This window comes from Pezoporus wallicus, unplaced genomic scaffold, assembly GCF_028554395.1.
Source record: "Pezoporus wallicus isolate ANWC-B61680 ecotype Strahan unplaced genomic scaffold, APGP_CSIRO_Pwel_v1 contig_6274, whole genome shotgun sequence".
Lineage (NCBI taxonomy): Eukaryota > Metazoa > Chordata > Aves > Psittaciformes > Psittacidae > Pezoporus > Pezoporus wallicus.
Genome location: NW_026635738.1, coordinates 1605838 through 1619894, shown reverse-complemented (window position 1 = coordinate 1619894; position 14057 = coordinate 1605838). Strand labels below are relative to the sequence as shown.

At 48.4% G+C, this 14057-nt stretch overlaps 1 protein-coding gene across 4 annotated transcripts in view; it reads left to right on the top strand.

Annotated features, from left to right (window-relative positions):
* The window catches only part of LMF1 (lipase maturation factor 1), a 175375-nt gene that overhangs the window by 152426 nt on the left and 8892 nt on the right, over positions 1–14057 (top strand). For all 4 annotated transcript variants that reach the window (XM_057398153.1, XM_057398154.1, XM_057398152.1 and 1 more), the window contains 3 exons: positions 897–1050; positions 3880–4063; positions 13280–13392. In XM_057398153.1, the coding sequence (XP_057254136.1) occupies positions 897–1050; positions 3880–4063; positions 13280–13392 (451 nt within the window). The remainder of the gene's footprint in view (positions 1–896; positions 1051–3879; positions 4064–13279; positions 13393–14057) is intronic.

The window sequence follows — 14057 nt, the reverse complement described above, 5'->3', positions numbered from 1 at the left end:
CCTGTTCTTTAATTACAGGTTAAGAAGTTCAGCCCATCTAAAGACAAAAAAATGCCCAACAGCCTTACAGAGCTCCCACAGCAGCACAGGGGGCGAGTGGAAGCATCTCAGTGAGCTCCTTCCAAATCACATGTTCTCCAGAAATGTTCTCAGACTAAACAATTATTAATAGCTTCTGAGAGAGGTTCAAATAAACATCCCTCTCCTGCAGAGATAAGGGGGAAGCTCCATGCAATTGCTTTGAATCTGATCCTTTGGCTGTTGATGTTAAATAAATCTAAAATGGCCATAAGGGTAGGAACCCCTCCGAGGTCACATCTGCTTATTTGTCTGATTGCAGTCAGTGTCTCCTTAGACTGAAATCCAGCACAGCCGTGTGCTGCTCCTGAAAACCCAATACCAAAGCGCTGGTGCGTAGATAAGCAATGGAGACTTTACAAAAGGAAAATGAGGTTTGAATGGAGGTAGTGAGCAAGAAGGAGGAACATGCAAGAAATAATGTGGGTGGTGAGAGTTTGGGGCAGCCATGGGGAGCTGGAGTCTCTCCATACACAGCTTACAAACCAGGAGGGCAATTCTGAGCAAGGTGCAAGTGCCAGCTGTGTTTTTTCCCTGTATAAAAGCACTGTTTAATGTGACATTTTAGACATTTTTCTTTTCAGCCCTTTCTCAGACTATTTAGAGAAAGGCAGATCTTGGGAGCGATTGTGTATGGCCCTTGGCAAGGTCAGGTTGATTACAGTGGAGTGTTTGTCAGCCCCAGCCTGAGAGCAGCTGTAAGTACCCAGGCAGGGTCCTGGCCACCATAGGGGGGTCATTTAGGGGAGTTGGGGGAGCAGAACCCGTTGCTGGCAGTGAAATCATCTTCTTCTGATCTGCTTCTGTGTCCCAAACAGGCTGCTATATCCGCAAAGTGGTGAACATCTCCTTCGGCCTCCTCATTGCTTATCTCAGCATCCCAGTTGTCCTAAACCTGCTCAACTCCAGACAAGTGATGAACACGTCATTCAACCCTCTCAGGATAGTGAATACCTACGGAGCTTTCGGGAGGTACATGCACATCATTTTGCTTTGCTCCTCTCTCCAGGATACTCCAACAGCCAATGTGTGTGCCTTAAGCCTACACAGAAATCCTTCCAGTAGCCAACAGACTTGGAATATCTGTTTATGGGAGAGAAGGAGAGAAGGAGCAGGTTTCTTTCCCACCGAATTATCATTTATTTTCTTTGAGCTACGCTTAGTTACCTCATTATATTGATGTAGCAAATGTAATAGTGGTATGAAAATATCCATAGGAGGGTTCAGCCAGTGGATAGTGTTCACCGTCACCAGCCAGCTTTATTTATGGTGAGCTTCTCTTCCCCTGCTCACATTTATTCTCCCTCATGTAAATAGTCACACAAGCTATTGAGTAGCAGGTTTTAGGCCAACAAGAGGAAGTGCTTTTTCCAACGAGTGACTTGGGGAATTCATATCCAGGAAACTGTGGAGACAAAAGTATAAATGGCCTCAAAAAAGACCAAGACAGATTGAGGGGACAGGTCCAGCAGCAGTGTGGCTGCTGCCTTCTGAGACATCTTCCTTAAGTCTTCCAGTGCCTAAAGGGGCTGCAGGAAACCTGGAGAGGGGCTTTGGACAAGGGCCTGTAGGGACAGGCCAAGGGGAATGGCTTTAACCTGTCAGAGGGGAGACTGAGATGAGCTCTTAGGCAGAAGCTCTTCCCTGTGAGGGTGCTGAGGCGCTGGCACAGGGTGCCCAGAGAAGCTGTGGCTGCCCCATCCCTGGCAGTGTTCAAGGCCAGGTTGGACACAGGGGCTTGGAGCAAGCTGCTCTAGTGGAAGGTGTCCCTGCCTGTGTCAGGGGTTGAAGCTGGATGAGCTTTAAGGTCCCTTCCAACCCAAATCATTCCATGATTCTATGAAACATGGCTTCACCAGAACAGCTTGTCCCAGGGACAGCAACAGGGCCAGTCTTCTTTGCATGGACCTCTGGCTTGGCCACCACCATGGTGGCCATGGAGTGTTCCTCAGAGGTCTGAGCTGGTGGGATGGCAGCTCATGGGTTAGTGGTCTCTGGACAAGGTCCCAAAGGAGATGCCAATAGTAATTAAATAGGATTTCTAAGCAAGTTGGCTGTTGGGAGGATTGGCTGAGCAGGTGGTGAAGGGGAGGAGCAGGTCTCACTGTGAGCACTGAAGATGCAGAGGACACCTTGAAGCCCATCAAATTAATATGATGTTTTCCCCCATTTTTCAAATAGCAGAAATTTCTGTGGAAAGAAAAAAGTTAGGAAAAACACAGGATTAAAAATATCATGCTTAATATAGTAAAAATAAGCACTAGTTGTGGAAAATGCTGAAGTTTCCTCTTCTTTTGGGAGAAAAGAAGAAATAACTCCTGAACCTCTTTGAAGGCTGGAGTGGTGAAGCTACGGGAGATTGTTTTCTTTGGGTTGTTGTTCTTTTTCTTCTTCAGTCTATGGTTTCTGTTTCAACAGTTACCAGAACCTAAAGAGCATGTGATGAAATGCTGCTGTAATATGTTTGTAATTCCAGCCTATGTAAACCAATAAAAAGAGGATTGCAGCTTATAATGAATATACGATTATGTGAAACTTGACATATTTTGAATCACACAGTAGGAACATACTTTTATTAGTAATTTGGTGTCCCTGATTTACAGTGTGTTTCTAACCATTGGGCAGCTGGCCACGGCTCATAACTCAGCCCAGTGAATAATATGGAACTTGGCTGGAGAATCCAGAAATCTATTAAATGTAGGTAACAATTATAAGCAGAGACGTGCAGCGTTCCTTGGGTTGTAAGCATCTATCACTGGAAGCCATTGGGGGAGAAGGTGGAGGCTGTTTCCAAACCTTCAGTTTCTTGGGTTGGAGGAGGAAGGACCAAAGCAGTAAAAAATGAGCAGGGTGTTGGGAACTGGACAGCTTTGATAGGCAGAGTTAGGCCGTTCTGTGTTCCTTATGGAAAACAGCTCTCCAGTGTAGGTGAGCGTCACTGACAGGTCATTGAGAACTTGATGGTGCTGTTTTCACAGGAGCTTTCCATGGCCCTGAGTTTACCATCCTCACAGCTCTACCACCTTGCTGTGCAGAGAGAGTCCAGCCAAGCCCCATAGGGAATACCTGTGACCTGCCATAAAGCTGAGGGGCTTTTAACTGAGTTTCTATACATCAACTGGGTATGGGGGAGCCTTTTTGTTTTCATTTTCTGCTTTTCTTGGCTTGCTTTGTGTTGGCTCACACTTTACCTCCTCCTCCTCTTGCTGAGTAATAGCTCCACAAGACCTGTCTTCCAGCCAGGATGTTGAAATGGTTGGGCACATAGAGACAGCTGTTAATGGTGCCCCAAGAGCAGTACCTGAGGGGTACTCCATATGGGGCCAGCCACCAGCCCAAAGCTCAGGGAGCTGCAGCCAGTTGACCTGGGCTCATGGTGAGTGTGTCCTGCCCTTCTGCCATCCAAGGTTGGAGCTGGAGCTCAGCACCCTGTGGCCAGCGGTGCTTCAGGGAGAGCCAGGCTTACAAAGGGGATGCTGGAGTGGTCCCAGCTAGAAGCTGCTCTGCTGATCCTGCAGATGGAGGTCTCGGGGCCAGACCTTCAAGGCAGGATTTCTGTGAAACCTCCCCTCCTTCAACTGACACAACTGGAGTTTGATAGAGGGGAGCATGGAAGGGAATGGAAGTTGAGGTTTTCCCTGTCCTTTGCTGCTGGAGGGAGAAAAGTCTGGACACAAAGCTTGTCTGTAGCTTGAGCCGTCAGGATCCAACCTTACCATAAGCCTATTGACTTCTGTTGTCATGTTGACTCTCATTTTACCTGACCTGAGACAAAAACCAATAGCATGTTGTATCCCACAGCATAACCAAGGAGAGAACAGAGGTCATCCTTCAGGGGACATCCAGCATGGATCCCAATGACCCCACTGCTGTCTGGGAGGAGTTTGACTTCAAATGCAAGCCTGGGAACTTGAAGAGGAGGCCATGCTTCATCAGCCCCTACCACTACCGCCTGGACTGGCTGATGTGGTTTGCTGCCTTCCAGGTACATGCCTTTGGGGCTTCTGAGACTTGGGTGTCCCTTGACTGGGAAAAATGATTTATATGGGTTTACTCTGTATTGGGATGGGTCAGGGAATACTTGAAGCCCCTTGTAAGTTAATTATGCTTATAAAAGGGTTGTATTCCTAAAGAATGGCTGCTAACAGCGTAATGAAACTCTTGGAAAACTTATCTGAAGCTTTTTAATTGTTTCTCTGCAATAACAAGAGTTAAAGGCATTGACAAAGCCCCTGGATGTGCCAGGGTGGCAGCATCCCTGGCTGCCCACTCCAGCCTGCATCCCTGCTGGGACACCTCTGGGGAGGCCAGTAGTTGCTTCCACTGCCTACCAATAGATACAGAGTCCCTCAAAATACTTTCCCCACATAGTACCAGCAAACAGGTGACAGCTATAAATTAGACCAGGGGGAAGCTGGTTAGACCAGCTCCTCTGTATCTTTTAGCTTATTCTGCAAAATCTCCTTCGTGTGAGCATGAGAACTTAGACCGGGTTTTACAAAACCAGGGCTTGCAGCAATGGCATGAGGCAAACCCAGCCCAGGTTATCCTGGCTTTTCTCTTTGTTCCCATATCCTGCATCTTCCCTCACTCCTCTCCCCCTGCCCCAAACTTCCGGGTTTGCTTTCTTTGTGGTATTTTCATTTAGGCGCCGTTGGGATTCCTCAGCGATGACATAACCATCGCTCTCTGGCCATGGGTTTATATTTACCCCCATAGTTCTTGTGTGCTGGAATTTCATTTAATCTGCATTAGATATGCTTATCCCTCAGCAAAATGACAGCAAAAGTTAAAACTCAAGCCACCAACTGTGCTCAGCATTACGTAAAGGTGCAGAAGGCTGAATGGGAGCTCTTGGTTTGAATCTGACTGTATTTGGCAGCAGAGGAGAAATTCATCAATCCCAAGAGAAGGTTATTTCTGAGATGAGAGTAAGGCTGTTTGTTTCCAGGGCAGGAATGTCCTGAAGGCTTTAAAATACAAAGTGATTTCAGGTTTAAAATCAGAGGAGGACAGGGCATAAATACTGATGTACCACAGGCGAGTGGAGGCTCTGATGCTATTACACCCAGTGCTGTCTCTCTGCAAAGCTGGGTCTGGTGCTGAGTGACTGGGATGGACAGGACAGCCTGGGGAGGAGGAGGAAGAGGAAATGGGCTCTTTGCATCTTTGTTATTAGTGTTTAACTCACTGAAAGGTCCCCCACAAGAGTTTCTGTTCACCTGGGCCCAGGGGCTGCTGGAGCGTGTGCCTGACGAGGTGTCTGTCCACACTAGCTCATTAGCAGCAATTAGCACTGTGGGTCTCCTGGTGCTGGCAGGAGGAGGGAGCGTGGCTCCTGCTCTGGTGGGTTAGTGCTGGACATGTAGCTAGGTGTTCATGCAGCTCTGAAGCACAGCACGGGGTGGAAATGGGTCCATTGCTCTATCCCAGCATATGCATCCTGTGCCCACTGTAGGACTCTCTCATACCCTCTTGGCCCTGGGGTCTTTCCTGTGGCTCCTGGTGCACACAGGTCTCCATGAAGCAATTCCAGATCCTGCTCAGAAGAGGTGTTAACAAAAGGAGTAGAAAAGAGAAAAAAAAACCACCTGAAAAGTGGGGATGGCTCCTGTTGAAAACCACGGGAAGGCAAGTAGCTGAGGCACGGCAGCAAATCTGGATGTTCAGGCATGTCGATGCCTGCTTAAGCATGGAAGGAAATCCCATTCAGAGTGGCCAAATGTTTGTTTGCAAACTGTGAGCTGTATCTTGGGTGCCAGCTCCTGGCAAAGCTGCCTGTCCTGCTGTCGTCCAGGAGAACTCACTGCTGTTGGGGTGCTGTTTAGACTTGAGTCGCACAGAGCTGCAGAAAGGATGAGAAACCAGAAGCCAAAACCCCAGAAGAAATCTGTGCAGCCAGGCAAGTTTTGCAAACCCCATACACCAGTTTACAGAGTCCATAAAACCACGTTACTTCAGCCTCTGGATTAGTGGAATTTGGGGTTAGAAGTTCTGGGTATTTTCTGCACCGCGGCTCGCCATCTGCCCCATCACTTCCCAAGCAGGCGGCCCCAGGGCTGGTTCTGCAGTTCCTTGGCAGTGGCCAGGTCAGGAGCTGACGTCTCCAGCTCTGACAGGCTGCAGAAAAGCTGGGGACTTGGGGGAAAGATATTTACCATCCCTTTGTGCTGCTCGCGACAGGTTCCTCTTTGCACCTCATCACCACTTGACATACGACGCCTTCCTCCGCTCCGGGTTTCCTGCGAAGCGTTCCACCTCGGCTGTAGCTGCAGGATTCCCTTTGAAGAGCTGGAGCTCGGGTGGGCCAGGCCCTTGGCACAGAGCAGCCATGGTGCTGCTCCACCTCTGGATTGCAATTATTAATTGCCTGCCTCTTAATTACCATTCCAGTAGTGCCATAATTATACGTCATATAACACGGCATTATTTTCCAGGAAACAATTTTCCTCATGTTAATTTTATTATCTAAATATAATATGCCTTTTCACTTGTTCCCTAAATCCCCTCTTTGTTCCCTATGTCTCGACATCCCGAGGGTGCTGTAGCTCTGAATTGAAGCCCTTCATTTAGTCCTGGCAGGGACAGAACCCGTCCAGAAACATGTCTGTGTTGCTTCTTCCCGTCTGTAGAAGGGGAAAAACTCCCACAAACCAGCAGCAGCCTGTGGATATCTGTGTGGCCCTTTTCAGTTGTTTCCCAGCAGCCGCCTCGGATGGGACCCCTTTGCTCCATCACCCAGCTGATAACATGGACTCCTCTGTGCAGGGTGCTCTCAACGGAAGTAATGTGTCTATCAGTCAGAAGCTGATGTTCAGGTGCTTGTTGCTGAGGCTGGTCACTCCAGATCAATGACTTCTGTCAAAGGAGTTTAAACCAAGGTCTGATTCCACCCAATTCACACTTAATGAATGCTATTGCTGGAGCAGGTCCAGAGAAGGGCAGTGAAACTGCTGAAGGTCTGAACAGACACAGAGGGGTGAGTGGGGATGCCCATGGGCTCCATGGAAGCCTCTTGGGCTGAGCGTGCATCATGAGATGAGCACAATGTGGAAAGGCAAACCTGGTGCCATGATAGGCAATGTCTGTCCTCCAGCTGCTGATGACAGCACTCCTGTAATTGATACCTCGTTTCTGGTGGGCATTTGTAGGAGCCCAGCCGTCACAACCCAGAACTGAGCTACGCTTTGCTGCTGGCACAAGAAGTGTTACAACTTCTGGCAGGCTGTGGGTGGATTCAGCATCGTTAATAAACAGCAGCCACAAAACAAAATACTGCTCATAGTTTTGGGGCTTCGCGTTGGTCACTTTTCCTGGTAGTGGGATGGCCTGGACTTTACAAAAGCCACTTGTTTATCCTACCGCAGATTTGTTCCTCACCAGTGGGCAGCAGTGTAAAACCTTCAGTGCTCTGAATAAAGAAAAATCAAAGGGAAGGCTTTTCCCTTCCTTACTGTGGCATGAAGGTTATTTACTCTGTTAGGGGACTACAGCTGGTCAAAGCGAAGGCTCATTCTTGGTGCTTACCAAATAGCTCAGAAAATAACAAAGCTAATGCCATCTTCATATCGTTTCTTAAAGCCCAGTGTCTTGTTGCATTGTACTTTGAAGCTGCTCCAAAGGTCTCTGTGTGTCAGACCAGTGGCCCAGGTCACTGTGTCCTACACAAACCATCAGCAAACCCACCACCAGGCAGTATTTGTGAGGCACTGAGAAGCAACGTGTGTTTTTCAGATACAACATGTAAGTAAGCTTATTTATAAACTTCAGCTGCCTCCCTAAGAGAAGAGAGAAACTTCAGCAACGGGGTCGATGCTCTGAGGATCTCCCTTGGTTGGTAACGGAGATAGCTGTGATGGAGACTTCACGTTATCACCGTGATGTGAACTGGAAGAGCTGAGAAAAAGTACCCCTGTTTGTAGAGAAGGTAGATTAATACTTTTGTAAAATGCTTGATTCAAGCCTCTGTTACCTTGGTTTTCCAGCCAGAAGGTGCTTACCGGCAGCAGAATGGAGGAGGAGGTGTGTGTAACGTAATAAAACCTAAACCTCCTGCGCAGTGTACTAAGCTCAGCCTTTTACATTTCCTTTCTTCCCCCTTCAAAAAATACAGGCCTCTGTTCACTTCCACTTTCCATTGCAGCATTCATCCAGTTTGGTCCACGTTCAGCATGGAAGGATTTGATTTTCCTCTTTTAACCATCATGAGTTGTCTCCCTGTGAGTATGAATCATTCCAAACCCCCAGGCTGCATTTGGACAGCCTGCAGGCTGGGTCATGGGGCTCACCTTTAAGAGTCATATTGTGATGGAAGTGCCCAGAAACCCAAATAAGACCGATAGCCTATCGTGCCACGGGCTGTATAAATACAGTGAGACCTTGTCTATGCAGGGAATGATTCTTGTCTACAGTGGCTATTGTATCTCCCTGTCTAGACTCCATTCTGGAACAAAGTGACTTTTCTTTCCAAAGCAGAGGTGATACGGGAGCTATGCCAGGTGTGTGATTTCCCTGTATAGGCAAGATCTAAGAGCTAGTTCCCAAAGTCTTGCTCCCTTCTCTCACACAGCCTTTTATTCCTCAGCTGGACCTGTTGTGCTCTCACTGCACCCTCTGCCTCCAGGGATCTGCTGCTTTCCCAGGCATTTTCCAATAGGACAAGCTAAGGGATGGCTTTTAGTGAGGCTTGAGAAACTGCCCCTGCTGAAATGCTATACCTGCAGGGAAACAGCTTGCCTCTTTGGGAAACTAATAGAAAGAATGGGATGTGGTTATCGGGGATAATGAGAAGGGATGCCCTTGGTGTAGCCTTTGACCTTCCTTGGTTAAGTCATTTGGGAAGCAGGATGGTCGCAAACAGCAGTGAGCTGGAATATTGTAAGAAAGCAAAGGGATGCATTAGTTATACCTTCTGTTCTGTGGGACATGGGTTATTTCTCCAGCTGATAGCTCAGACTCCCTAAACAGCAACAGTTGAAGGTGCTTAACTACAGCAGTGTAAACAGCAATGGGAATATTGAGTGAAAATATCCAGGATGGTGGAGTTATGGCTTTCCAGGCTGTGATGCAAAATGCTCCTTATGACACAGCACAGGAAACATAAACCTCGCCTTCCCCTCTGTCATCCGCCCTCACTCACCGACGCCGAGGTGAAACGGTGCAGGGCTCCCAACCATGTGAAATAATAATGCTGGGCTCCCTTGCCAAGTTTCCAGCTGTTTCCACATGTGCATCTCATACTTCCCTCCTCCCGTGTGCCTGTGCCAGGACTGAGATTCAATAAAATGCCACACTAATCCACAGTCCTTTTTCATTAAATGACCAATTAAAGCTAGAGGAAAGGGGTTCTTACTATTATTATTCCAGTTGGGAACATGTTCCCTGTAGCGCCGGGTGGGTTTTATATGGATTTTTGGTGATGATTATGTTCTCTTCTGCTTTGTTATCTCTGCAGTTCCGTCACTGCTGCGGCTGCTTTGCCCCAGCTCCTCGCTGCTGCCTGACTTAGCAGTGATTGGGGTTTAAATTGTGTGAAGTTATTAAATGCTACTGTATAGAAGTTAATGTATTCAAGGTGAGAATGTGCTTATACACTGGTAAAGTGTCAGAGAACATCAACAGCTAAGGAGAAGTCTGAGAGTAGTGTGGCTTCCAGTGTGCAGGGATGCTCAGCCCCTCATGCTGCGCTATGTGTGGGTAAGGAGGAGGAAACCCCATCCCAAAGCAGTGTAGGCAGTGAGAGTGGCAGGGAAAGCCTGTCAAGAAATAAAAGCTCGTGGTGTTTTAACACCTAGTCCCAGGTCCTCTTTGTTAGTCTGCTGTGTTGTACCTAAAGCCTGATTTTGGGGGGTCTTGAGTGCTGGTACCAGTTGTAAGGAGAGTTGGAGATGATCTGGTTTGCTGGAGGACTGTGCCTGTTGCATTCCTGGGGATCTGCGTGGACTGTCTGTGAACATGGAAAGGCTTTGGCTTGGTAGTGAAGGTCCTTTCTCATGCATTTTCATTGGGTTGATGATGGTTTTTTGTGTTTTTAGGGTTCCCTAGTTACTTTCTATGCTAAAACAGAAAGAAAACTCAAAAGATGAAGGAGGGGGGCATGGCCCTCCTTTTGAGGGGGCTGCACCTCCCCAGGGATGCTCTGCTCAGGCTCAACAGTGACTCGTGCAGCTCATGTTTTGGAGGGCAGGAGGTATATGTTGGAGCCTTGGCCTATGCCCATATCTTGATGGAATCAGAGCAGCCTGGGGACTCGTGTCACTGGTGCAGAGTCAGTCCCAGCTGCTTCTCTTTGTGCTCTTTGAAGATCCAAAGCCTAAAGATGACCCTGATACGCACGGTATGTGTAGATAGATGCAATGTGTGCATCTGTCCTGGCTTTTGTTGTTATTACTGCTAATCCACTGGATGATTCAAGCTATGACTCTCTTGTTTGGCACACTCAGAGATGGCAGAATGTCAGTACCAGGGAATCCCTCCCATCCTGACCATTGCCACTCTGCAGATGGTGTTCAGGTCTGGGTCTCCCTGGATCCACGGACAGAGGAGCCGTCACCCTCCCGCTCTGTGGTGTGATGCTTCCCTGGACACAGCCCAGATCTCCTGGGCTTTTTTTTCTCTCCCTTTGCCACCGTATCCCTTTACAGAGTGATGAGTTAAACAGCACGGTTGTTCCTACTCTGAGCATCAGTGGTGTGCGGTATCTGAGCCTTGGTGCTGGGGGGAGTGCGGGGGCTGCTCCGGGTAGATATTTCTCACCACAGACTTTGCTGGGGCCAGACATGCTGTAAATTTTACAAGCAAAACACTTTACAAACCAGAAGTCCAACTCTGGGGCACATGGAGCTGCTAATTAATGATTTGGAGACTGTGTGAGCCAGGGAGTCAGTCCCACCACTGCAGACCCTCCTGCTCTTGAATCAGGCTTTGAAGATTTGGGGTCCTCCGTAAAGCTCTATGGGAGTCTGTTGATTTCTTTTTCTGTTCTTCTCTTGTCCCCAACGTGCACAAAGGTACGCTCACACCTCCCAGGCCTTCCTACAGATAGAGCTTAAAATCATACAGAGCACTTTAAAAAGGAATATCAAGGGAGGCACTAAATGCTGAGGATCTGACCCGAGATACTTGGCCATCTGCAGTTGCTGTTTCACCTCTTGGAAAGGACTCCCCATGTGCCAGCATCCGTTCTAAAGCCTGGCCTGAAATAAGCATCTCGGGCATCATGGAGCTCTCAAGAGATATAGAGTTGCTTGGCACAGTGGGTGTTTTGGTGTGAGTTGTCCCATGATGACATGGCCAAGGCTGCAGCATCCCTGCCAGATTTGCAAGGTTAATGTTTAACATCTCACATGATGCCAAGCTCCTGGCTCCAGGACCCACCATGTTTTCCCTCCTGGATCTCTGTGTTGGGGCCATGGTGACCTCAGTCCCACAGGGACTGAGGTTGCCCTGTCCCTCCTTGAGAGCCACCGCCACCTCTTCTGCACCAGGAGATGGGAGACAGGGCGGCACAGGATGCTGGTGGACAGAGGGATGCACCAGAGGGTAAATGGGGCTTTGGGGTGGGCAGAGCAAGCACGGGGCTGGTGGTGGGGAACATCCCTGACTCCAGCACCCATCCGTGGTGATGCTGGAATGAGCCACGCAGTGAGGCAGGATGGAAGCAGGCCGAAGGGGAGAGAAATCTTTTTTACAGTGTTGTTGTCTTAAATAACTGTGGTTTTCCTCTCAATTGTGATGAGCACAGATCAGGAGCCCTGTGAGGTAGAGCCGCTGCTTGATGCGCCTTCCCACCAGCGTTTGATGTTCTCCATCTCTGGGGTTTCTCTCCTGCTTCCCTTAGCAATGGGAATAACAAACTTTGCCATTAGAGAAGCTTTGCAGAGTAATTTTGCCTTCGTGCTCTGCCTTAGTCACAGTCCTGCAGGTACAGCTGCTGGGTTTCGCTTTCCCACAGTGTCCCCTACTGCTTGCATTCAAAAATCCATTTGGGTACACATGAGAAAAGGAGGAAAATAGAATCACAGTGGAAGCAGAAGGCGCAGAAAGTCATCAGAAAGGGAAATGCTTTTTATGGAACTTCAGCAGCAGCATGAGATGCATGGATTCCTGCAGGGAGGGAAATGCAGTCAGGTTCTGCCTCTGTGGTTCCCAAGAGCCGAGCTGCTTCTCTTCAGTGGCTGTGTGGTGGAGGGTAAGGCACAGGCATGGGGTGTCAGGAGGACAGAGAGATGCAAGGAAATAAAGAGGAGAGAGGAACTGGGAATAGAGAAGTCACTTTCTTCTGTTTTCTCTTGGGTAACGCAACAGGGAAAGCAACCTATTTAAAACAGTGTATGGATTGGCATTTCAGAACATGCCATTACTGTCCTCTGTGGGGCTTGCTGCCAAAAGAAATGATTTAAATCAAGTATTTGGGGTGCAGAATTGGCAAGAATGCTCCAACCATGTTAGAGATGTGTGAAGTCACAAATTGATTTGTGGTGCGAGGTCTGGAGGAGCCACAGCTGATGGGTGTTGGGGACAACCAGGGGTGGTGGGTGCCCCTTGCCCAGGAGGGGCTGTGTGTGTGCTGCATGTCCCCTGGACCAGTGATGCTCTATGTTTTCCTGGCAGCAGCAGTTGTAGGCTTCTCCCTGGCACAGGAATGATGCAGAGGGGCAGAAATACCCACCCAGGCATCACGCCTTGAGCAGAGGTCACTGGGCTGAGTGAGGGGGGAGATGAATCCCTGACTGTTATCTGGTCTCCGTCATGAGCAGAGCTGTGATCGCTTGGCCATGGGCACACTCTTGGGTCCCTCAGCTGTGAAGTGAATTCCTTTGGGGATGCTTGGAGGATGAAGGATGCTGCTTTGCAGCCTGGGGAGACTGGAAAAGTGCACGTAGCCATCCCAGCTCAGCTAACAAACAGCTCATTCAGCTTTGTGATTTGCACACCCTTGGTTGTGTCCATACCCTTGGGAACAATTTCCAGATGAGACAAGCTCAGTGAAGCTCTCCCTGCTCCCTGCAGATGACAGAAAGTCTTGGTGTAGACCTCAGGGTGTTGGATCCCGTGGGATCTGTTCCCTGCAGCACATTGTTTGCTACCTGAATCAGTTGTAATCTCTCCCCAGAGACCACGCAGAATTCTTCAGTACTAATAACACTACACAACAAGCCCAGCAGCACCTAACATTTATGTTTCCTATTCTTTCCCCAAGACCTATGAGCAGAATGAATGGATCATCCACTTGGCTGGGAAGCTGCTGGCCCAGGAAGAGGAAACCTTGTCCTTGATGGCAACGAACCCCTTTGCAGGCAGAGCACCTCCACGGTAAGCTTTGGGTTTCATCAAGGACCTGGAGGTACCTGGGCTCAGTGGTGTTCCTGTCTTGGCTGTGCACACGTGGTTTCTGTTGATAGATTGGGGTCTGTATTTGGTGGTACCCACATGGTCTTTAAAGAGTGGAGTTTATATGAGGACACCATGAAGAGCTGGTGCTCTCAGCACCTTAATACCTTCCCAGTGGGGACACAAGGACCATGGCTGAGCTTGTTCCAAAGCGGGTCTGTGAAGGGCTCAGCGTTGCTTCTCTTGGACAGGAATCATGACCACTGAAGTGGTTTCCTGCCCAAAGGCCTTAGATTTTTTGCCATGATCACTTTGTGAGCCCCAGTTCTACTGGCCTACTGAGGTAGTTCAAAGACAAAGCAGTCCTGCAGAAATGATTGTTTTTGTGGACACTTGTCTTGGAAGTGTTTGTGTTTTTAGTGAGGAGACAAAGCAAACATCAGCAAGTGAAAGGCACAGATGAAAAACTGAATGTTTTTAACAAAAAGAAATTTCTCACAAAAGTCTCTATTTTGTTGAAGAACTTATTTTTAGCTGAGAAAACATTTTAAGGGAATTTTGGATCAACTCAAGTAATATTAGGCTCTTGCTAATATTTTCCATTTGAGGCTCTTAGGATGCACTGCAAACAGGGAGGAAGGTTCACA